Consider the following 24,225-nt stretch of genomic DNA (forward strand, 5'->3'; position numbering starts at 1 on the left):
TGGAAGTTTTAGTTGCCCACTGTACATCCAGTTTAAAACAAAACAGTGTGGCAATGCCAAGTGTCAAACAGCTTTTAAAGGTGTTAGCTGACTGCAGATGTGCTTCCCTTCTAACTGGCATTTGTGTGGCAGTATGAGGTGTAATGTAGCTTTTAAAGCTGTTAGCTCATTTCCAAGGTAGTTCTGTAAGTGTTCTGACAGGGTTACTTTCATATCATTTTTGGTAAATAAGCTGAATGTTTTCTGAATTAAATCTTTATTATTTTAACAGATAATATTTTTTGTCTTTCTTCTTCTCCAAAAATCTATTTTAACAGCAGCAGTCAGCACCTTTTTAGTAATTCATTCTTCAATCAAACCAATTATTTCTGCACCCTTTAAACCATTTTGTTGGTATTCTGCTGCTTTAAAAACGAGCTAATTAGAAGCTCATTCCTTCATCTTCTTACAGACATGTACACACACACATGCACACACACACACACACACACACACACACACACACACACACACACACACACACACACACACACACACACACACACACATACACCCCCCACACACACACACACACACACACACACACACACACACACGCACACACACACACACACACACACACACACACACACACACACACACACACACACACACACACACACACGGACCACACTCATTCATCCCACATAAGTCTTTAGATTTCCTAAGTGATTATATATTAGGTGCCCCTGCAGCTGCTGTTCACTGGTATATTGATTCTACTGAGACTTCTTATTCTGTGTTGTATAATCTTTCCTTGACAACCATACTCTGACAATAGGCAAGAACATGCTCTCTTTGTAAACTCCTTATTCATGTGTACTGTTATGTGGTCTCACTTTTCAAAACCCCTCCTCCAGTAGTGTACCTTTCAGCTGACCTTTTGCTGCCTTCAACAAATGCTTAACTTTGCTCCCAACCTTTGGTGTTTCACAGGTGTACCTCTTTATGCTAACAAGTTGTCCAATTATTTGTACTTATGTATGCATTTATTTTTTTTACTTTGATCATAATGTAATCTGGCTGTTTTGCACTGACCCACAGGGGACCATATTAAACCAGGAGAGTTATGACTTAAAAGTTAAAATAATAAAAAAGAAACAGAAAAAACTTCAAAATAAAGTATATTACATGGTAAAATAATACAGAGTAATAGGTTCATAGGTTCATAGGTAGGTACTAGACTATCAGCCCAAGGGCCTACGTAAGCCTAGCCAGCAAGGTTACATAGCTTACACCACCCAAGAAAGTTATTTTCCTGTGCCACTGTCCAGCAGAGACACAGAAGTGATCCCTGGGGTGTATTTGCTATTTCCCATCCACTCATCAAGATTTTTTATTGAAGAGTGCTAATGAAGAACTTTGCTTGACACAGATGGGTAGCTTGTTCCAGAGTATAGGAGGTCTCTGGGACAGGTATCTATCCCTCCAGCGTGTCCTGTTTATTGTGGTGACAAGGTTTAGGTCCCTAGAGCATGTAGCTCAGAGGGATTGGGATTTCTCTAGGTGTAGCATGTCCAACAGCTCTGGGTTTGACATAGCTTTATATGTTAGGCAGAGATCACCTCGGAGTAGGCGATATGCTATGGAGTAAAGCTGAAGTTGTTTCAGGCGGTCAGTGTAGGGCATTTGTTTGAGGCCAGTAATCCTCTTTGTGAGGTACTTATGTGGCCTTTCCAGCTGCTGCAGATGTCTTGTGAGGTACATTCCAAAAGGGGCGTTGTACTCTACAATGGGTCTAATGAGTGATGAGTAGAGGGGAACAATGACCTCTTTTTTCCTGGATGAAAACCCTTTTATGATGAGGTGTGCCACGTAGAAGTACTTCCTGACTACTGTGGTGATGTGACTATCAAAGGAGAGACTACTGTCCACCTGGGTCCCAAGGTCTCTTATCATGCATTTGGTGTTAAGTAGATTGCTGCCTATGTGGTAGTTCATAGGCACAGAGTTTTTACCAAAGGGAATGACACTGCACTTTTTGGCATTGTGCTTGATGCCATGGCTCTGACACCAGGCATCTGTCTCAGTGAGGCCCTTCTGTAGGATGTCCACATCATTTGGGGACTTGACTATGGCTCCTAGTTTGTAGTCATCTGCGAACTTCATTAGCCACAAGCCTTCTGTGTTAGCCTGTACTTCAGAGAAGTAGATACCAAACAGGGGAGGTCCCAGGACGGAACCCTGTTGTACTCCACTTGTCACTGCTTTGAGGTCAGATTTGGAGTTTGCAACTTTTACAGTGTGGGTTCTGTCAGTGAGCCAGTTGGCAACCCATCTTGTGACGTAGGGATTTATACCTAGTTTAGTGAGTTTAGCTATAATTCCAGAATGGGGGATGGTGTCAAAGCCTTGGCGAGGTCAAGATAGGCTGTCTGAATGACCTTACCGTCATCCACGGCTTTGGTGACTGCCTCAATAAAGTCGCCCAGATTCAGGAGACATGATCTGCCTTTCACAAACCTGAAGTGGTTGGGATCCAGAGTTCGGAGGTCACCAATATCTTTGTTTATAGGTTCCATGATGATACGTTCCATGGCCTTGCAGACCAGGCTCATCAGGCTAATAGGTCGATAGTTCCCGGGATCAGTGGTGGCTCCCCCTTTGTGTAGTGGGATAACTGTTGCTGTGCGCCATTCAGTGGGCACAAAGCCTGATGCAAGGCTATTATTGAACATGGTACTTAAGTGGGGTGCCAGTTAGTTCTGAAGTTTGTGTAAAACGCAGCCTGGGATGTTATCTGGTCCCATGGATGCTGTGTTTTTGGCTTTAGAGAGTGCAGCTTTTACCTGCGTAGTTGTGATTACAGGGACTCTGCATTCTTCCTGTATAGATATGGGCCCTTTCGGGGGTGAGAGGTGGGTAAAGTTAGCACTGAACCGATCTGCCAAGATGTTGGCAATATCAGTTGGTTCTGTAATTTTCATGCCTTTGTGCTGTAACTCAGAGCAGATCTGGGTGTTGCCATCTAGATTCTTGACATAGCTATAGAATGCTTTGTAGTTGTCCTTGGATTTAGTGGCAATTTTGTTTTCATAGCTAGCTTTGGGGGATCTTATAAGGGATCTCATCTTCTTATTGAGGCTGACCTAGGAGCTCCTCCATTCATGGGATTTTACTCTCTTTTGCAACAGTTTCTTCCTTCTGTTGTACAGTTTGTTTATGGCAGGGGACCACCATATTGGCTTCCTTTTTTTGGAGGATAGCGTCTTGGTTCTGTTTGGGATAGCACAATCCATGCACTCGTGTAAGTGCTTATAGAGTACATTTGTGTAGTATTCAGCAGCTGTAACTGTATTGTCCATCTGCATGGGTGTCATGAAGTTCACTACTTCTGTCTTAAAAAGCATGAAGTTATCTTTGGAGAAATTTTTCACTGTGGTTTCCTTCATGGGGGTGGGGGTGGGATGTGGATATCAAGGGAGATAAGCTTATGGTCGGATCGGACCAATGAGGAGTTGACTTCAGGTGTGGAACACCAGTCAATCATGTTGGTAATGACTAGGTCTAAGATATTGTTGCCCGTGGTGGGGGTGTGGATAAGTTGATCTAGGGAATTGGAGTTTATGAATTCCAGAAAGCGTTGAGCTAAGGAGTTGTTGGCACATGAGTAGTTTTCCCAGTTAATGGTGGGGTAGTTGAAGTCGCCCATTATTAGGGTGTTTGGTTGAACCCTAATATTTTCCAGTACATCAGGAAAAGAGGAGTGGGAATCCTGGGGCATAGTGGGGGATCTGTAGCAGGCTACAATTTGGATTGCAGTTTTGCCCAGAGTTAGTTGCACTTGGATAACCTCAGATGCATTATTCTAAGCAACTAGCCTGGAGGTGTGGATATCCTTAATCAATATGGACACACCTCTGCCTTTGGTGTTTCGGTCCAGGTTACATGGCTGAAAAGTGTGGTATGAGTTATAGCCTGGTAGTGCAATGTGAAGTGTCTGTAGTTGTCAACAGCAGTAAGCAGAGTCATATCTTTGTTTTAGAATGAATAGTTCAAACATTCAAACACCTAAAGCAAACATAATGAAACAGTTACAGCAAATACTTAATATAGGCAATAAAACTCCTAACCTGTGTGGCAGTTTATAATGTCCTGGACAGTAAAAAAAGTAAAATGTCAAATGGAGAATTAAAAAGCTAACAGAATCACAAAGACATACTAACAGAAGAAATGATAATTTAACAGAAAGGAAGAAATTACAAATGATCTCCATGGTTCCCTATTGTATGTTTGATCTTTGGAAGAGGGAGCATTAAAGTATGACTACAGGAGAATATATGATAACTCTGAACTAGTCATGTTTCAGGCTAACCAATAGGCAGCCCAGTATGTTATCCGATTCTACAGAAGTAGCGTTGTCAGCCTTGTATAGTACTTTCTGGACTTGTTTATGAGAGTTTGGGGGGGGTGTAGAGTCAGACAAATACCTCTCAACCTCTTAGTGTAATAAATCTGGACAAAGCCTGACAAAATGGGTGACAAATGCCCAAAAATGGGGACAGTTTTTAAATATTGCTCTTATAAACTTAGAAAGTTGCTAGAGTAACAGGGTTTGTTTAAACATACATTTTCTGAAGGATTTGAAGTTTGAAACTCAAATATCATTATTTAGTGACTTCAGTCCTCAGGTCATACCAGTGATTTGTCAGAAAACCACAACTTTTATGAAGAACAAGCAAAAAAAAAATGAGCCAAAAATCTGGACATTCTGTGAAAATCTGGACAGTTGAGAGGTATGTTCAGATGTGGGAATTTGCCTGATAGCATGTTGGCTATGTATTCTGGGTCTGGGAATGCAATATTCTTTACCATTAGTTCTGAGCCTGCAGCATTGGGCTCAGAACACCCCTAGATATGCATTATTTACACAGTAACAAAAACCCTGCTGGGCCTAATAGCTTGTATAAATTAATGACCAAAGACCTTTTGGAGATTAACAAAAACCCTGCTGGGCCTAATAGCTTGTATAAATTAATGACCAAAGACCTCTTGGAGATTAACACAGTGGACATGTCTAGGTTAGGCAGAGTATTCTAATCTCATGGTTGACACACAGTTCTTAATATGTGGCACTGAAAGTCATGCTATATGCCTTGCAATGGGCAAAAGCAAATAATTCTCATATTTTCTAGGACTGTATACACTACCAGGTACATATCCAATCATATTTAGACAGCCATATATTAGCACTAAAGGTTCCTGCTCAACTAAAATGTGATTCTCCTGTATGTGTTGGCACATACTTAACACATTCAAGCCTATAACACCTTCTTGTATATTTTCAGTTCACACCTGTACCTCCTTATGGGGTCCAGAGCTTTTTTGGTTCTATCCTGTTTAACTAAGTGACTCATCAGCTAATAACTGACAGTATTAGAAAGGGCAAGCAGTTATTAACAAAATGACTCTAAAATTGTTAGTCTAGGTTGTACTTCAGTAGAGAAATGAATCTTCACTTTCCACTTATTATTTATATTTTCATATTTATGTTCATATTTTCATAACTGAGAGGCCTACATTTTATTAGGGTGTATATTGTGAAACAATGTTGGCACAGGACAATTCACTGAAAATTCTGGTTTATATTACATTATACTACACATATTGTTAGCTGTTTACTATTAATTATAAAAATAAGCAATATTTTCATGTGTACTTAATACTTCAAAAACCAAGTTACTGACAAACTGTTGCATAACATTATGTGAAGTCTTAGCTGTTGTTGAAGAAAACTATCTTTGATATTTGCAGTGTAAGTTGCACATCTGGAAAGGTACCCAGTATTATTTTGTATTGCTAATTATACAATTAAACAAATATTTTCTTATATCTGTTAATATCTCAACAAACATTTGCTTGTAGAAGAATTTCTTTTTATTATGTGAAAGCTTATGTCTAGTTGACAAAAATGTTCTCACAATATGTGTCTAAGTAGATGTATAATTTTCAAGATATGAACATTTGTTTGTGAAAGTTGAGAAAAAGCTGACTATATCATTGTAAAGAATACTTCTTACTGATAATGTTGCTATTACAAAATATTTAAATTTGTTTATCTTATGCTTTTTAAGTTTATTTTTCAGAGCATGCTCAAAAGTGTAAGCTGTGTGTAAGCTACCACAAATGTGACATTCTACACCACACAGGTGTTAATGAATTAAAGGTAGCGAACTGATGACTGAACTGTGTCCACATAAAGATGAATGACCCAGAGTATTAAAGACCATATATTTCAACCCATTAGTCACTTTAGCTATGGCATATGCCTAATGGAATAAACAAAATCATGAATGCAGGATTAGGATACTGGGAGATAGACTAATTTCATTTCTCATTTACATATGATAAGATGATTAATATTTCATGTCATATAAAGTAAGGACATATCATTACTCAGTACATGAGTACATGTCAGACAGGATAGACGCTAATACTTTATCTTTGACAACAGATGAACAAAGAGGCTGCAGAATACAAAGGCATTTCTTATCAGTACAGCTACAAACTCCCTCTTGACAATAACTTTAAACATAACTATAAAAATGCAAATCTGTAAGTTACATAGATTAAGGGACAAACAACCTTGTGTCTCTGCATATGATTTTGGAAGGTAGCCCCTGTGTAAAATCATCTCTCTCCAAGAAAGTCAAAACTGATCATCTCCTATATTGAGAGGCAACCTTAGATTTCACAACAGTGAGACAAAATCAAGGGGAGTAAAGATGGCATTTGCCACCTAGCTGATCTCCGAAGCAACTAAAATAGAATAGACCTGATAAAAATAAGCTAGACCTGTATTAAAGGCAAAGGTACTGGCTCCACAGTAGATCCATACCCTCCCAGAAAAAACAGAGAGGAAAGGCGATAAGGAGGAGGAAAAATAGAATGCCTTAGTGAATCATTCACTGCTACTTGATAATCCTCAGCACTCTATGTACACCTCCAGAGTACACCCATGACTGGCAGCGAAAAAAGTCCACAACACAGAAAACACTGTACATAAAGGAAATGCACACATATAAGGACAGGTGTCCACAGGGGCTTCCCTTCACAGTTCTACACTCTTCCACTTTTAGTGCTGCCCTGTTTGCCCACAGTAGACTAATGAACTGCTGATGAACTCTGTCTTCTTGAGAAAAAGAAAGAAAGAAAGAAAGAAAATACTGCAGATGTTCTGCATTGCCCTATTATATAGTATATCATAAAACAGTTATGGGGTATCATCCGTTTCTTCCTTTTAACAGGTAGTCTATACATCTAGAACCAAACTTTCAGAACAAGCTGCTATTACATGCTTCTATGAAGGCAAAAGAGGGCATCTAATTAACATCTTTATACGCAGTTAAATTTGGAGTGCAGCTCAGTCAATCACAGAGGGCCTATTTAGCACACACAAATCCAGGGTTTGTTATATTGTGCAAGCAGCCTACCTCTCTAGTGATGTCCCACACACATTCCTCACATTAATGTCTCTGCATTACCATTAGGAAACAATCAGGAAATGTCTCTCTATATCAAAACCTAGCTTAGTGCCCAACTATACTAAGCATAAGTAACATATGTGCTAGCTTATGCTGTCTCCTTGCAACATTTGCACGTATGTAGTAGCTCCATATAGTCTAAACTTTTAATAAATGTATCCCCATTAAATGCCAGCTGCATAGTGAATCTGTATAAACAGTAAGTACAACAAAAGGTAATAACAGTATGTATTCATTTGAATACATTACTCTTTAGAACACCAAAACAGACAAATAAAACATAATGCAAAATCATGCACAAGGTCATTTTTCTAAAGAATTGCAAGATCAACTGGAATAATACACTTTTAACTGACTGTGCATTATGTCACAGGGGGGGGGTCTACTTCAGTAGACTGACAGTACACAAGAACGACATTCACAACACCGAGACGAAATAACCGACACTCCATAACACCACACGTTTATAACACTGACACTCCAATTATTCGACAGCTACTGAAAATCAGTCCATACTCATGTTAATATAGCTGCCCTCATTGCTATGCTTAGGAAATGCTAAAAATGTAAATCATCCCTGTATTAGGACATCATAGTACATATCAAGTACATACTAACCGTTACATGTAACCCGGAAGTATAAATCCAGCATTAGAATTTGTAAATAGTGTCCCACACCAAAGAAAGCATGGCTGAATCCACATTAGAAGCTCCAGGAACCATTAGCATGGCTGAATCCACATTAGAAGCTCCAGGAACCATTGGGGAGCTGTACTCAACAGCAATGTCGCAAAAACGCAAGCACCTACTAGTAATTGAAGGATATTTGTACCATCTAGAGAGGTGTAGAGGTAATAAAAGATACTCAGCTTGTAAGCTGAAAATAACGCATGGCTGTAGGGGTAGAGCTGTAAATACGTTGCTGCCAGAGGGAGAAATCGGTAGCTCACCATCACCCATGTGATCCTGGGGAAGTAGACAGATATACGGTATGTCATGACTTAAAGCTCAGAATGAAATACAGTTGGGACACCCCTTGTCTTCTGGTAGAGGATGCTTTACAAACAACATCCTTAGACAGTGTAGATAGTATTCCCAACAGAAAGGTGCTACTACAGCAAATTGGATGAATGAGAAGGAAGGCAAGTGTACGAGATAGCAGTAATGCACTAACACTACACACCATAAACTTTAATGATTACCCACTGAAAGAGGGAATGTTTGTAAGCAAGGTCATAACTGATGCAACAACAGACACCACAGTGGTGGTGTTCAGTACTGTGAAGAACCTGTACGATCTCAGCCAGGCTACCATTTGGCTTATGGATAGCACCTTCTTTAAGAAAGGTGTGACCATCAGACAACTCTACAGAATACATGGGCTATTAAAGTGCGGCACATATAGTAAAACTGTACCACTACTATATGCTTTCATGTCAAAAAAGTCCTTAAAGTAATACAATTACCTATGGCATTGTACATTTCATTTGCTATCAGAGCAGGGATTCAAGGTGACAGTTAAGTTTGTTCTGTGCGACTTTGAGATAGCAACACTGAAAAGTGTACGTCTCAATGTACCCGGAGCCCGTTCAAAAGGCTGTCTCTTTCATTTCGGCCAGAACATCTGGCGTAAAGTGCAGTCCCTTGGATTAGCATCAGTATACAATACCAATCCATCCTTTCAATTGCATATTAAGTCCCTAGTAGCCCTTGCTTTTCTGCCAGAGTCAGAAGTCAGTAGTACCTTTGAGCTTATAAAGGGGGGTATTCCCTGAGGAGGGTAGGGTGCTTGTCCGTTATTTCTGCGATTGGTGTGTCTATGGGAAGAAGCGTAAGTTTAATACATGTACATGTGTCAGCATACGCTTCCCACCGCTATTCCCAGTTCCATTTTGGAACATCAGTGACTTAAATGACCTCTTCCTGCCATGCACTCAGAACTCAGTTGAGGCGTGGCATCGTAGACTAAAGTGCTTGTTAGATGCAAGGAATACGGACTTGCATGTACTACTTATTGCTTTAGTCCATAAACAGAATCGTGTGGACGAACTACCAGTGCAGATGGTGACAGGATGTCCTCCTTCTCCAAAGAACCAAAGAAGAGGCGGCTAGTGGTACGGCATGAACAATTCTGGACTGTACTCTCCTAAAGAACATCATATTCAAACCTGGACTTTGTGAAAGCCATAGCTCGGCTATTGAAGATGCAATGTGTGTGTGTTTCACATGAAAATGTAAGGTGCCTGTACATGATTTAATCACAGGATTTGTAACAGGATATATGGTGTACTTTAGCAATAGACAAGCATGGCACTCACTTTTGTGATAATGGATGACATTTGACATTGTCTACCACGGGACTGTTTGAACTTGTTGGTCATGTAACTACAGTATGTAAATAAAGGACACAGACTTCTATATTTGTTTGTGGGTAATCACTGTTTGGATTTTTCATTGCATTTGGCAAAGGTATTTTTCAATTGTGTGATGTTTCCACGTGTGCATGGCGTTTAAATACACATTTTCAGGTCATTGGTGTGGGGCTCACTGGTGCGCTGTCAGTGTTTTAAACGTCGGTGTTCTGATGCTCGATAATTTGAATGTACGGTGTTGTGAAGTGTCGGTTATTTCATCTCAGTGTTGTGAATGTTGCTCTTGTGTACTGTCAGTCTACTGAAGTTGACCCATCACAGGGTAATGCATGTAGCATGAAAGGGCACTTGTCTTGAATTTAACAGAAGGTGACACTAATTGTCCACTCATGCTTTTATACACAGATCTGATTTTCTGGACATCTTCAAAAAAGTCATCTGCAGACACCGTGGCTGATTGTACCATGAATGCCTCAGGAGAGTGCACTGCATTTTACTGTTTGAAATGGCAGCAGATACATGCAAAGCAGCTGTAGTGGTCGCATTGTACAGAACAAGAAAAATGTGCATATACACTCTGCCCAAAATCACTGCAAGTCCATAGTTGGACTTTTGCATCGATTACTAGTTTAAATACACACTTAGAATTCTACATATTCTTTTCATAATGCATGCAATCCACAATTCTCAGAACTTCCCTTACAGAGCTGTTTTACAATTTATTTAATGTCATGTTATAGCATTTCTGAAAGTAGTTTCACCTTCCATAATAGCTTATGCAAGTAATCCTGTCAAACTCTTCATGGTTATTTATTTATCCTTTCATTCTTACTGAAGTTGTACTGTGAAGAACTGACAAAGGAATGGATCCCAAATGTATTTGGTAGCATTGCTTAGGCTGAATGTCAAGAAATAACATCTGCCCCATTTATCAGGGTCTGTCAAATAAAAGAATACAGATAAATCAGTGTGAGAAGTGCGACACACACAAGAAGAATCCAGAGATATGTAATGGGAGAAGGCTATGAGCCATAACTATGGGTGGGAAAGACAAAGTTTGTTCTGGGTGCAAAGTGTTAGAAGGCATTATCAGCACGTGTGAGTAATATGCAAGTGACTCACATTATTTATTCACAGGGTCCTCCAGTAAGGAACAGTGATCTCACGTCTTCCTCTTTGTTGACGCATGAATGCATGCTACCTAGCCCTCTAGACAGTTTGACAAATGTGGACTCAAGAAGTATTTTGGATCTGAATTATATTTCCATTGCTGTAACCCTTCTTTTTTGAAATGAAAGTGCTCAAATTTAAGTTTATTAAAAAAATACCTTCAATGTTAAACAATAATCTGTTTTAGCAGTACACTTTCAGTGATGTCACTTTTTATGTAAACTGCATCCTCCAGCTGCAAGAGCTGTCTTATCTAACTAGTCAACCTACAAATAGCTCCTGCTTCTGTGTTATCCACTGGACCTCCCTCACCAAACACAGATACACACACACACACACACACACACACACACACACACACACACACACACACACACACACACACACCAACAGACTCAGAAACCCTTATACACACACACACACACACACACACACACACACACACACACACACACACACACACACACACACACACACACACACACACACACACACACACACACACACACACACACACACACACACACCAACAGACTCAGAAACCCTTATACAAGCACATAAACCAACACACACGCACACACACACACACACACACACACACACACACACACACACACACACACACACACACACACACACACACACAAACATATTTCCTCCTCTTTCATTTCTTCTTTATTTACATTTCAACAATTTCTTATTAGCTAAACACAGATACACACACACACCTACTCTACAGTCCATGATTATCTTCAGTATGTGATATACGATTGCACTGTGGACAGAGAAACTTTAAGTATATCTATAGCCAGAATGATCCTGCAGTGCAGCACATTTTTCATTGTAAAGTCAGGGTTAACATCCATGAACAATAGCTCTCTACAGAGTTATGGGAAGAAGTACACCTAAAAAAATACATGTAAATATCTGAAGCCTTTTCATGAAAGAACAACCATTTAGGTTTGACTAGGTATGATATTGTTACTTTCACCATGTTATATATAAGGAAACAAGAACTCTACTCAAACTAAGAGATAAGGCCTTGGAACTGTCGTATACAAATAAATCTCAATTAAATCCCCTAGCATATTAAGAACTCAGAAACATAGCCAAAAATCAAAGTAAACAAAACAAATAAAAATCTATTACACTAACTTCTAAATGAAACATCAAAATAACCTGCAAAAATTCTGGTCAGCAATTAAAAGAATCCTACAACATGGACAATCTTCAACACCACCCCCTTCTTCATAAATAATCTAGATAGCACCACTGAGCAATTTAACAAATACTTCACTGAAAGGATACTATCACTCTCCAAAAATAACTGCTCCTCTCCTCAAACAGTGCCACTAACATCAAACAACTCCCATCCGGTCCCAACCTTTAGCATAAAATAAATACTTAGAAAACTTAAATCAACAACCATAGCAGACAATAATTCACCAGCAGACTATCTTAAACTGTCAGCTTATGCTATTTCTTACCCTATCTCAATTCTCATCAAACACTCTATCGCTGAACAACAAGTCCCACTTTTCTGGAAAATCTTACACATAATCCCCCTCCTCCTTAAAGGAGGTAACTCAGCTGATCTCTCCAATTATAGACCTATCATCATTCTATCTCTACTATCCAAAAGACTAGAAAAGTCCATATACTCTCAACTTCTGGGCTATCTCTCAACTAATAGTCTATTAACTATATCACAGCATGGATGCATGGATTTTGACCTAAACATAGTACTACAACTGCCCTCTTTAGCTTCACTAATATCATCAATCAGTTTAGGGCTAAAGGTAAAATAGTTTCATCTGTATTTCTAGATCTGTCTAAAGCTTTTGACACCATCTCCCACTATGAACTGCTATCCATACTCTCTGACCTAAATTTTAGTTTCTCTGCACTTGCATGATTCCAAAACTATGTAACTGGTCACCAGCAAGCTTTAAAATGGTAACATGATCTCTCTACTCTACTTCCTGTCAGTCTGGGGGTTCCATAGGTTCTATTGTAGAACCCCTTCTCTTCAGTATCTTCACTAATAATCTACACACCAATGCTGCTCTTGTTTCCCTGGTCCAGTATGAGGATGATTCCACACTTATATGTGCCTCTCCTTTCCTACAACAACTTCAGGACATAACACAAAAGTTCTTCACTGCAATGGAATCCTGGCTTTCTAATTCACAACTTATTCTTAATCCTAGTAAAATCAAACATTTGCTTTTCCAACTCACTAGAGCCAGAGAACCCCCTGCTTTCTACATCACATCTACAGATATACAGATAATACCACTATTACTCTGGTATCCCAAACAAAACTCCTAGGTGTTGCTATTGATAATAGCATGAAATTCGACATATATATATATATATATATATATATATATATATCTCAAATATAAAAAACTTTGCAGCCAACATAGAAACATACACTTTCTAACCAATAACACAACAACAGCCATCACAAGAACTCACCTTCTCTCTACTTACCTTTATGGTTCTCCCATACTCATCAACCTAAAGAATACAGAGTTAGGAAAACATGAAGCTTGTTATAATAAAATAGCAAAATTAAAACAGACTCTACATATAGATCACACCACTGCCTAGCCCTGAAACAAGCTCCTGGTTAGAACTACCACATCTCCGATCTTATATCAGCTACCATTGACTCATAATTTACTGTACCAGTCTGAAAAAAAAAAAAGAACAGCTCTCCAAAATATACTACAACCTTATTTCAAGAACTGTGTCTTATGCTCCATTAACAAATCACTATTAAAAGTAACCAAAGCTAAGAATACTGCAGGTGACTCTCTTTACTCAAATCACATAGCCAAAATTGGGAACTCATCACCTTAAGCTATTAGTAATTCCAACAAGAAAATGAACTAGTAAAAAATAAAAAAAACACTGGTGATACCAAAGTAAAATCACCAAGACTTTTATTTGAAGCATTAAATGTAACCGACTAAGCGCTTTCACCCTTGTAGGGCATCTTCAGAGTCAGTTTTCCACATTTGATCACAGCCATTAAATACACATATCAATTAACAATACAATCAGCAGATAATTGATTACGATAAATCCATCTTCCCATTCATCAGGTTTTAACCCTTACACTGTCATTGAGCTGGTTTTACATATTTATATGTCTATAAACACCCAACTTTTCTTGTAATGGTAACTTGTACAAAGTGTTTGAATGCCGAAACCAAACTAATGTACTATTGTAAAGATTACAATACTATTGTGTCTCTAATAGAAACAATATATATAAACACAATGTTGGAAATGAGTAACACAATATATAAAATTAAATTGAGTATGTTGAAAAATCCATACATAAATGTAACCCTAATACAGCTACACAAAAAAAATCAAAAACTCTCTACTGTTTCTGTATATTAAATACAAGCAGCCTTATGTTTCAATATACATGCTAAGGAAGAAAACGTACAGTAACTCATTTCTACACTATGACAGTTGCCACCCTTATTATGTCAAAAAGAACATGGCCAAAGGCCAGATGATTAGAGTGTCACGCATTGTAAGTGAGGACAATAGATTTTTGGAAGAACTGGAGGTATTAATTGATTTGTTTGTCCAAAGGGGTTACCCCATGGACATACTTGCTACAGTTCAACAAGACATTATTAGAAGAAGGGCTACAGATTTCAGGCATATTCTGGTAGACAGCCAAAAGGATGCAGGCAACAACAATACTAATAAACAAAAAATGAGGAATATTCCAACTGGTATGGACATACAACACAATTCCATGGCCATTGAAGTCAAAAATATCATGCAATGGGCATGGAAAAGTATACTCCCCATAGATATGCAAGATACACTAGGGAAGTTTCCCCTTTTTATTAAGAGCAGGGGTTTAAATATTAAAGAACACTTGGAGAAAACACCCATGTCCACTGGTCAAAGGCCTCCTAAGATAGCCAAATGTGGTAAGTGCAAATCATGCAAATATATTAATGATGGCCCATATGTTTCAGTGGGGAATTTTAAGAGGATGTTGAGGAGTCCTGGTTATTGCAATTGTAATATGAAACTGGTCATTTACGTGGCTACCTGTTTATCTGTCCAGCCTTTTACGTAGGTATGCCCACAAGAAAATTGAGACAAAGAATCTTAGAACACAACAAGGACATCAAAAACAAGAAATCAACTAGTTCCTTATACAACCACACAAAAGATTGCACACATTTCAAGAAATTTCTATTTTTTGTTATAGACAGATTATATACAAAGGGTTTTGGGGGTGATTATAAAACCATCTTGGAGGTCAGGGAATGCATGTGGCAGGTGCGTCTAGACGCTAGCAGTGCACCTGGCATCAACGATACCCTATCTTTAGCATGTATATTGAAACATAAGGCTGCTTGTATTTAATATACAGAAACAAAATAGAGTTTTTGATTTTTTTTGTGTAGCTGTATTAGGGTGACATTTATGTATGAATTTTTCAACATACTCAATTTAATTTTATACATTGTGTTTACTCATTTTCAACATTGTGTTTATATATATTGTTTCTATTATAGATACAATAATATTGTAATCTTTACACTAGTACATTACTTTGGCTTTGGCATTAAAACACTGTGTACAAGTTACCATTACAAGAAAAGTTGGGTGTTTATAGACATATAAATATGTAAAACCAGCTTAATGACAGAGTAAGGGTTAAAACCTGATGAATGGGAAGATGGATTTATTGAAATCAATTATCTGCTGATTGTATTGTTAATTGATATGTGTATTTAATGGCTTTGATCAAATGTGGAAAACTGACTCTGAAGATGCCCTACCTCAAGCTATTAGATCTACAACTAACACTGCTCACTTTAAAAAGTGCTCAAAAGCCATTTATTCAAGATATACCTCTGCTCGTGCAACAGCCTGGGTTAGCTAAGACTACTTATGCCAAACCTTACTACCCCATGCTGTTATTTCTGTTTTAATAATCACTACTTCTGCCTTACAGATAGCCCATCTAGCTTTCTTTTCTGCTGCCTATATATTCTGTGAACAAAAACACTAATTACTTCTATCCCATAATAATACCTTAATCTTTCTGTTAATCTCAGGATGTCTGTAACATATGATATCCACTGTAAACCTCTGTTAAAACTTCAGCATATAGGGAATTGTAGTTATATGCATGCATTTTTGCATTATTAAACTTATAGTTGTATGTATGTATATTTGCATTATAGTTCAATTGGAGAAAGGGGATTAATTGTTTTCTTGTAAAGCCTTGTTAAGCTCTGAAATTTATATGTATTAGTATCCTTATATTTCTTTGTTACATTTTTGTTTGTATATGTGGAGCTTTTCTCGCCGGGCCTCTGCTGAAAATGGGTTTCTGTCCAGTGGGACTTCCCTAGTAAACAGATGTAAAATAAAAATAAATAAATAACCAGTAGTAAACTGAAACAGTACTTCACACCTTTCATTTGTGCGCCAAGCAGTCGATAGAGAATGGAAACTCTACAGTCCCAGTGACATCCAGGATAAAATTGCATTGTATAAGAGCTACATCTAATCTTACACTTTATAAAGGAAAAGTCTTCAAATCTCACAAAACAGCTGTAATTTAGGTACATTGACACCAACAATACTTACCTAAACTTCATAGTAGAGTTCTCCTTTTTTCATTAACACATCATGTTTTTTTTTGTTGTTTTTTTTTTTGCTGGCTACATGCATTGGGACATTCATTGTGATTGCATGTTTAGGAATCACCTTACCCAAATTGTAAATTGTTTTGGAACCAATCGTATAGTTTGTAAAATATGACCATTTAATGTTTTGTGTGCAAAAATCAAGCTAAAACAGTTATAATAAATAAAATGAGATGCTGTATAACATGAGCACGTGACAAACAGAAGTAATTTAATCATTTTATGTACGTACTTCGAGAAGGTTTTGGCGTTTGGAAGACATGCGTAGAATGGGCGTGCCTTCGTTGAAGTTTGGGTGTCGAGCTGTCACCTCGGCACCCGTAAAAAAAATCTACTGCCAATCATTAGCGGATCGGAGTTTTGCTGTGGCGACCCCGAACCGGGAAAAGCCGAAAGAAGAACTTTGTGAAGCTTTTATAGATTTTAGCAGTTTCCTGTCCCTTTAAATCATTTTTACACATATTCAACAGTATAGAGTCGAACTTTGGTGCAGTTGCAATACAAAAAACTGCTGTAGGTTTTTATTAATTTGCTAGTCTTCTAACTGATGCTTGTGCTACATTTTGATATCATTCATGGATGAATTAGGAAGCTCTGCTCTTTAAACTGTTATAGAATCTGATGTTTGACTGACATGAAATTAAGAACACAATTCCATCCAGAAACTATTGAAAGGGTTTCCAGACTGATCACCAGGCTTTAGTTTAAGTGAGAGGAATGAACTTGCAGAGATCACTGTTTGACCCACTATGCAACACAGAAATATAAAGTATCTGCAAGGTAGTTCCTGAAAACTGGACATTAAACAAGGATTTACTCAAAATATGCACACACTGATGGGCAATGCAGCAGGATGATGCAGTAAATACACTCATCTTTCTTTGTTAATGTGCAAAGAAATACTGATAAATAAGTGTTGCATGATATAGACTCCACACTTGATTCTGAGAGTCATGCATAAAGTTTTACAAAAGCTATTCTGCAAATCTCATTGGATATTTTCAGGTGGCAAATCAGTGTTCTGGGTGGCACTTATTTTTAACAGCAGCTGTAAAAATGGGAAAGTATTTTTGTTTATTTTAGGGTCTTGTCTGCTTAGTTCCTGCCAATATCATTTTATCTACATTTCAAGCAGTGTGGATTTTTTAATTTTATGAAATATAGTACTAAATGACAGCTTGCTACAGTTATGAAGTCATCGTTTCCAAAGTCATGGTCTTAACGTCTTAGGAAGTACATTGTGAAACAAAGCAATTGATAGACCTGAAAAAATCTAAGTCAAAATATTCATACAAGAAACTTGATACCACTTAATTATCAAAAGTTCAGGAATGTAGCCAGTGGCAAGGCCATGGTGACCATGAAATCTTCTGAATTTGTCATTTTATGGAAGCAACATGAATTAATTACAAACTATGATATTGTAAGTGCTCTCTGTTTCTGTTTTCAGGAGTGCAGCTTACCTTCCACACTTTTCACCTTGAAACCTCCCATGACTATTTGCTCATCACAGAAGACGGAAGCTTTTCAGAACCAGTTGCACGGCTCACTGGCTCAGTCCTGCCACCATCAATTAAAGCTGGCCTCTTTGGAAACTTTACTGCTCAGCTCCGCTTCATTTCTGACTTCTCAATTTCTTTTGAAGGCTTCAACATTACATTTTCAGGTCTGTCAATTTACATTAACTGCATTTTTTTCCTCATCTGTTCATGCATTACGTTTGTTACAATTTGATGGAATTTAACAAAAAGTTTTCTCTTGATATCCCTTCTGGTGCTCTGATGCTAAATTATCTCTCAAGTCATTTATGCAAAATGTATCTAAAAAAGTATGTGTCTGAAATAAATACAAGAGCTACACTTCTGCCCCAGGAGGATAAGCACATATTCTTGTTACAAGAGAAATCAATGTTTTTCTCAAGCTGTGTTAAAAGCCTACAGGGCAGGAATGACAGCAATATGCTGTGAAACATATTTAGTCAAATGTGTCTGGCACTATTTTTTCAGTTCGTACTCTGCTTGTTTGAACGTGTTGACCATTCCATTCCGTTGGGCTTATGGTGCCCCATATGGCTAGCACATAACAACAATGATTTCTCTGAAGTCAGATGTCAAATCATTGACACAAATGTCAGTGCCCATGCCCTACAACAGTAAAGTACTGGGGTAGTTATACCAAGCTATCATCTGCAGGGATTTGCTGAACCCATAAAATGTGCTTTCCAAACTGAGAACATGCTGCTGCATTGTAAGTAACATTAGCAGGTGCTGCTATTAACATTAATAACTGTTTACTTTTATTTCTAGTGAACACAAATATAAAAGTTATACCCGTGTTAGACCGATTGAGGAAATATGTTGTCAATCATTGCATTATGCTGCACAATATAGGATTACTCAATATATATACTTTTATTTATTTATTTATTTTCTGATACTGTATGTGCTTATAAAGGTCAAAACAATTTTCTCTTCCAATTTTAATGTGACGTAATTGAAGTAAGCTTCAGTTGTTATGTTAGTGTATTTAAAATTCTGCATGGCTCTGTATAACATACAGCAATGAATAGGAGGAGAAGAAAAGATGTTACTGAGGCAAGGCATAGTAAAATTACACTATGAGCCAAAACTCAGACACTTGGAGGACTGGACAGATGTCATTATCGAAAGGCTACACAGAAGTAATACAAATTCTGAAATGCTCTAATGTAAAAATACAAAAAGGATTATGCAATTAAATGATATGCCCAAAACATATGGAATAAGTACGAAATCAATGAAAATGCATATTTTTATTAATATTTTAAAGTAAATGTACTTTCTTTTGTACTTCTCACCAGTTTTTGGTGAACTGTATGCCTTTGACAACTGACAGTAATGAAGATAAAAGTTCACTTAGACGTTTTTTGTCTCTACGGCATCCTAATATGAAACTGGCATATTATGCTCATCAATGATAGTTAACTTTGATAGAAAAAATATTATTTATTTCACATTTGTTTACTGGGAAAGTCCGACTTGGAATGGAACCATTTTTCAGTGGATGCCCGGAGAGAAACACTCCAGATGCATGTGTTTGTAATGTGCGAGGAAACTGGAGTACCCGGAGAAAACCCAAAAGAATGCAGGGAGGACATGCAGACTCTGCACAGAAGGCACCCCAGCTGAGAAGTAACAATTTTAGTCAGGTATAGCTGAAGGGTGAGTTCTGTTCATAGGAAGTAGTTTTCATGGGGCACAAATGCAGTCTCTTAGATTTTGAAACACTGACAATGTCTGCCTGAAGTGCAGTGTGCATTTCTGTAAGATATTTAATAGTAATGTCAAGACATTGGTGAAAACCATGCTAAGACATTATTAATATTGGTCATGGTAGTTCTGTTGTGTGAAGAAATTATCATGTTGCATAATTAATGGATACTGTATATGAATTTAGTTTGCAAACCATCCACCAAATAATTGTGTTAATCATCTTGAACAAATAATAGCTTTCAAATAACTGTTAGTGGATGACTTGACTCATATATAGCTAGTTAGTCAAAGATGACTCTTTGAAGAATTATTTTAAATTTGTAACAAGACTTGTACATCCATGCATTCCCTTTTTTGCCACTTGAGACATAAGTGTTTTAATCATACCATTCGGCTGACTGTGTTACTGTTATGCTGTCTTAACTTATACAATTGTATTTAATATATACTGACTTAAAGCATGATTTGTATATACTCTGCAGTGGCCTGGAACCAATGAAAAGGGTCCAAGGACCAAACTACCTTCTAGGTTAAGAAAGATTAATAAATACATAAATAAATAAGTAGAATATCATTGAAGAATAAGTGCCTAACAATAACAATACAAACTTTTCTCTTTAATGCTCATAAGACTAATGCACCTTTACTGGTCACAATTATATCTGCTGCATCCTTGTAAATGTGCACCATATTGTCTTACTTCTGAGAAATGGAACATGTCTATATTGAATCTTCTTCTTTCAGCTTTTTCATGGTTAGGGGTCATCACAGAGGATCACCTGTCCGGTCATGATTGGCAGTGGAGTTTTATGGTGTTGAGTTGCCAGTCCAGCGCTCAACCTTCCACAGAAGACACACACATGCATGGACTCATGCCTAGGGTCAATTTAGAGTGTCCAATCCACCTACAGTATGTCTTTGGGATGTGGGAGGAAACCAGAGCACCCGGAGGAAACCCACGTGACCACAGGGAGGACATGCAGACTCCGCACAGAAGGCACCCCAGCCAAGGATTAAACCAGCATATCTATAATGAATGAAATCATTAAATGCATTTTTTTAAAACAGGACAAAGTAATCCATTCACATCATAAATCAGTTCATAAGGAATTCTAGCTGTACTTATCGGATAACTGTGGTCTTTGGATTTGTGGCAATTTAAGTGTGATCCACTCTGTCTTAAAGATCCAGTGATCTCATAGTAAGTATATATAAGAAGTGGTGTAGTGGGAGATGCAGCCTCAACACTGAGTGGTGGTGGGGTTCCCATGCAAAAAAAAAAAAAAAAGTTTTTAATGTGTAACAGTGACCTTCAGAGTTTGCAGCAATTTCTAGGGAATCACCCATTAGTCTGTAGTGTTGGGATTTTTAGGTCTTGAACTTCCTGCAGGGCACTGTACCTATGCATTTCATGCGTCTTTGAATAAAGCATAATAAATCTTACATTCCATGTTTATCAGTGCTAGAGATGCTAAAATACCCAACAGCTATGTGACGTAAATGTCTTTGTGACTGAAACACTCTCCTAAAGACATGTAATCTATTTCAATTTCTTGAAAACAATTAGTGTTAAAAAATAATTAATCAACATAGATATGTTTGGATTTATGTATTTAAAAACATGGGGCAGGATTCAGAAAACTTTTCCTGTGCTTGCAGAAACTGCAGCAGCAACTAGCAGAAGCTGCTGGAGCCAAAAGTAGCAATTTCCACCAGTGCAAGAAATGTAGTTCAGAGACAAGTTAGACATAGCATGGAAAGATTTCATTTTTGGCTAACGTACATGTCTCCGAATCATGTTGTTACTGCTAATGATAATCGGCGCTTTCATTCTCCTCTCTGGCCCCATGCATCATACTATTGCAAACACCACCTTCATTCATCCTTCCACACACATGTATGCAATCAGAAACATGTAAGCACAAGAGCAAACTGACACACACACGTGCACACACACACACACACACACACACACACACACACACACACACACACACACACACACACACACACACAAAACGCCATACCTCTTACCTGTTCCTGTTTGTACAGAAAGTTCCTGATATAGCCTCTTATTTTTCCATGCCCCTCATAAATTACAGATGATTACACTTAGTAATGTCAGACATTAGACTGTCATTCTTCTTATTGTACAGAAAAGCATTGTAATGTTAGATCTGCTGTCCTATAAACTATTTAAGTGATTCCCAATAATATTCATAAAATTCTCCCTGGCATTGTTTAGTGTACTTCCAACTTTATCCAGACATCTTGATCATAGCCATTTATAGGTATGGCATCCCCCCACACACATGGAGCTACCCCCACCTCTATAAACTGCTCCCTGATTTTATAGAACATACCTGATTTTGCCTTATACCTGCACCTTCCCTTGTGGAATATCACAGACAGTAATACCAGAGATTAGAGTTTTCAAAACAACTAGTTTTCTCTTTTTGATGATTTGTTCTTCCTTAAGGAAAGATAGTCTCACACTTCTTATTGTTCAGAAAATATATCAAGATGTAAAATATGCTTTGCACTAAGTATTCAAGTCCTCCATTAGTGCAGAGGACTACAGCACTGAGTTGTGCATGAGATACTTCCTGTGCCAAGGGTACAGAGTTTAAACCTTTTTTTTACCCCTACTAAACCCTTTGTTCTGTTAACTTTGTAAGTAGTTTAGGGTAATGTTAAAGTGTCTCTCGTGTCTACTGAATCCCAGATATAGCTTATATGTTTCTTGAGGAAAAGCTGTTCTTCTTTAACTTTTTAAATGAAACTAGAAATATTAAATACAGCCCCTGGTCTCTAGTGTTTCCATCCATATGTATTTTGTGCACCCAAACATTCTACTCTTCTATTAAATTCTTAAATGATTTGGGGTTATATTTTAAATTCTTTGGTATCTAGTGTCTCCTCCTAAGTATTGCAGTATTTGCTTGTTAGTGCATAGGAGTTTAGAGGTATGGTAGCCCCGCCATACACACAAATATACTAACACACACAAGCAAGCATACGCACACACACACACACACACACACACACACACACACACACACACACACACACATGCACATATTCCCACACATGCAAATATACACATACAAACAAGCACATTCACACTCAAGAACACACATGTGCACACAAAGACATTCACAGTACATCAGGTCCCCCTCACCTGATCATACTCATAGACACACACACGGGCAATCACTTGAGACCTTTCATCCTTTGGCATAGATTAACACATGCAGTTGCACACATACCAGGATGCATACGCCCTCTACTTCTAATTGTCTGTTAAACTCCCCTGCTCTTACTTCTAATGCAGTATCACCCATTAAAAATAATGGGTGAATACAGACTTTTTGGCCGAGTTAATTAACTCTGTCAAGCAAGCTAACTCATGCCAGATTTATACATACCTTTCCACATGCATTTCTGGTGGAGATTTCATGGCTAATTAGCATAGGCCACAACACCAGAATGCTTCATTAACATGTAGCGTGGTCTTGGCGACAGCCCACAGCCTTGATTCTACAGACCATGTAGGATCACTGTCAAGGGCTTGTCTCTGAATCAGAAAGGGCTATCATCAGTGGGAAAAGTTCCACGTTAGGGATTACTGCCTAAAGTCGTCTTTTCTAATCCAATGCAACAGATTTTATTGTGAGCAGTCACTGATGCCAAACTCATTTCATATTTATTTTTAGATACTGAAGTATTTTTAAAAAGTTTGGAATGTTAACATATCTGTTTTTAACTAGTAAAGCTGGAAACCATTTGCCATTTGTTTTTGTTTTCTTTGCTTTTTTTTCTGTCATTTTTTTAAATTCGATTGTTCTATTTAGATTTTCACAGTTATGTTTTCTTCAACTTTTATCATTCAAATCAGGCATGTAAGAATAGGGTCTATATCGCATTATGGAAGACCCTATTTAGCGAATCGCTATTTGTGTAACCCACTTAATCAAAAGCTAACTTCACCAAAGGATATCTTCATCACATTTTTTCCCTGATGTTTAATTCTGTTTTATAGAAGGGGAAGGTGATGAAGTAAAATGCTGCAGAATTGTGTAGGACTATTGTTTCACATGAGACATGGGTACAAATCATAGATCATATGTGTTACTTTCTTGACAACCATCTGTCCTGCTGGACACAGGTCATTGCATGCAACCACCAACAGCCTAAGCAA

At 37.8% G+C, this 24,225-nt stretch overlaps 1 protein-coding gene across 1 annotated transcript in view; it reads left to right on the forward strand.

Annotated features, from left to right (window-relative positions):
- The window catches only part of LOC122792903 (CUB and sushi domain-containing protein 1-like), a 4,548,980-nt gene that overhangs the window by 338,880 nt on the left and 4,185,875 nt on the right, over positions 1-24,225 (forward strand). The window contains exon 9 of the mRNA XM_044060461.1: positions 18,224-18,439. Within this exon, the coding sequence (XP_043916396.1) occupies positions 18,224-18,439 (216 nt within the window). The remainder of the gene's footprint in view (positions 1-18,223; positions 18,440-24,225) is intronic.

This window comes from Protopterus annectens, chromosome 2.part0, assembly GCF_019279795.1.
Source record: "Protopterus annectens isolate FY-2018-M chromosome 2.part0, PAN1.0, whole genome shotgun sequence".
In the NCBI taxonomy this organism is placed as follows: domain Eukaryota; kingdom Metazoa; phylum Chordata; order Ceratodontiformes; family Protopteridae; genus Protopterus; species Protopterus annectens.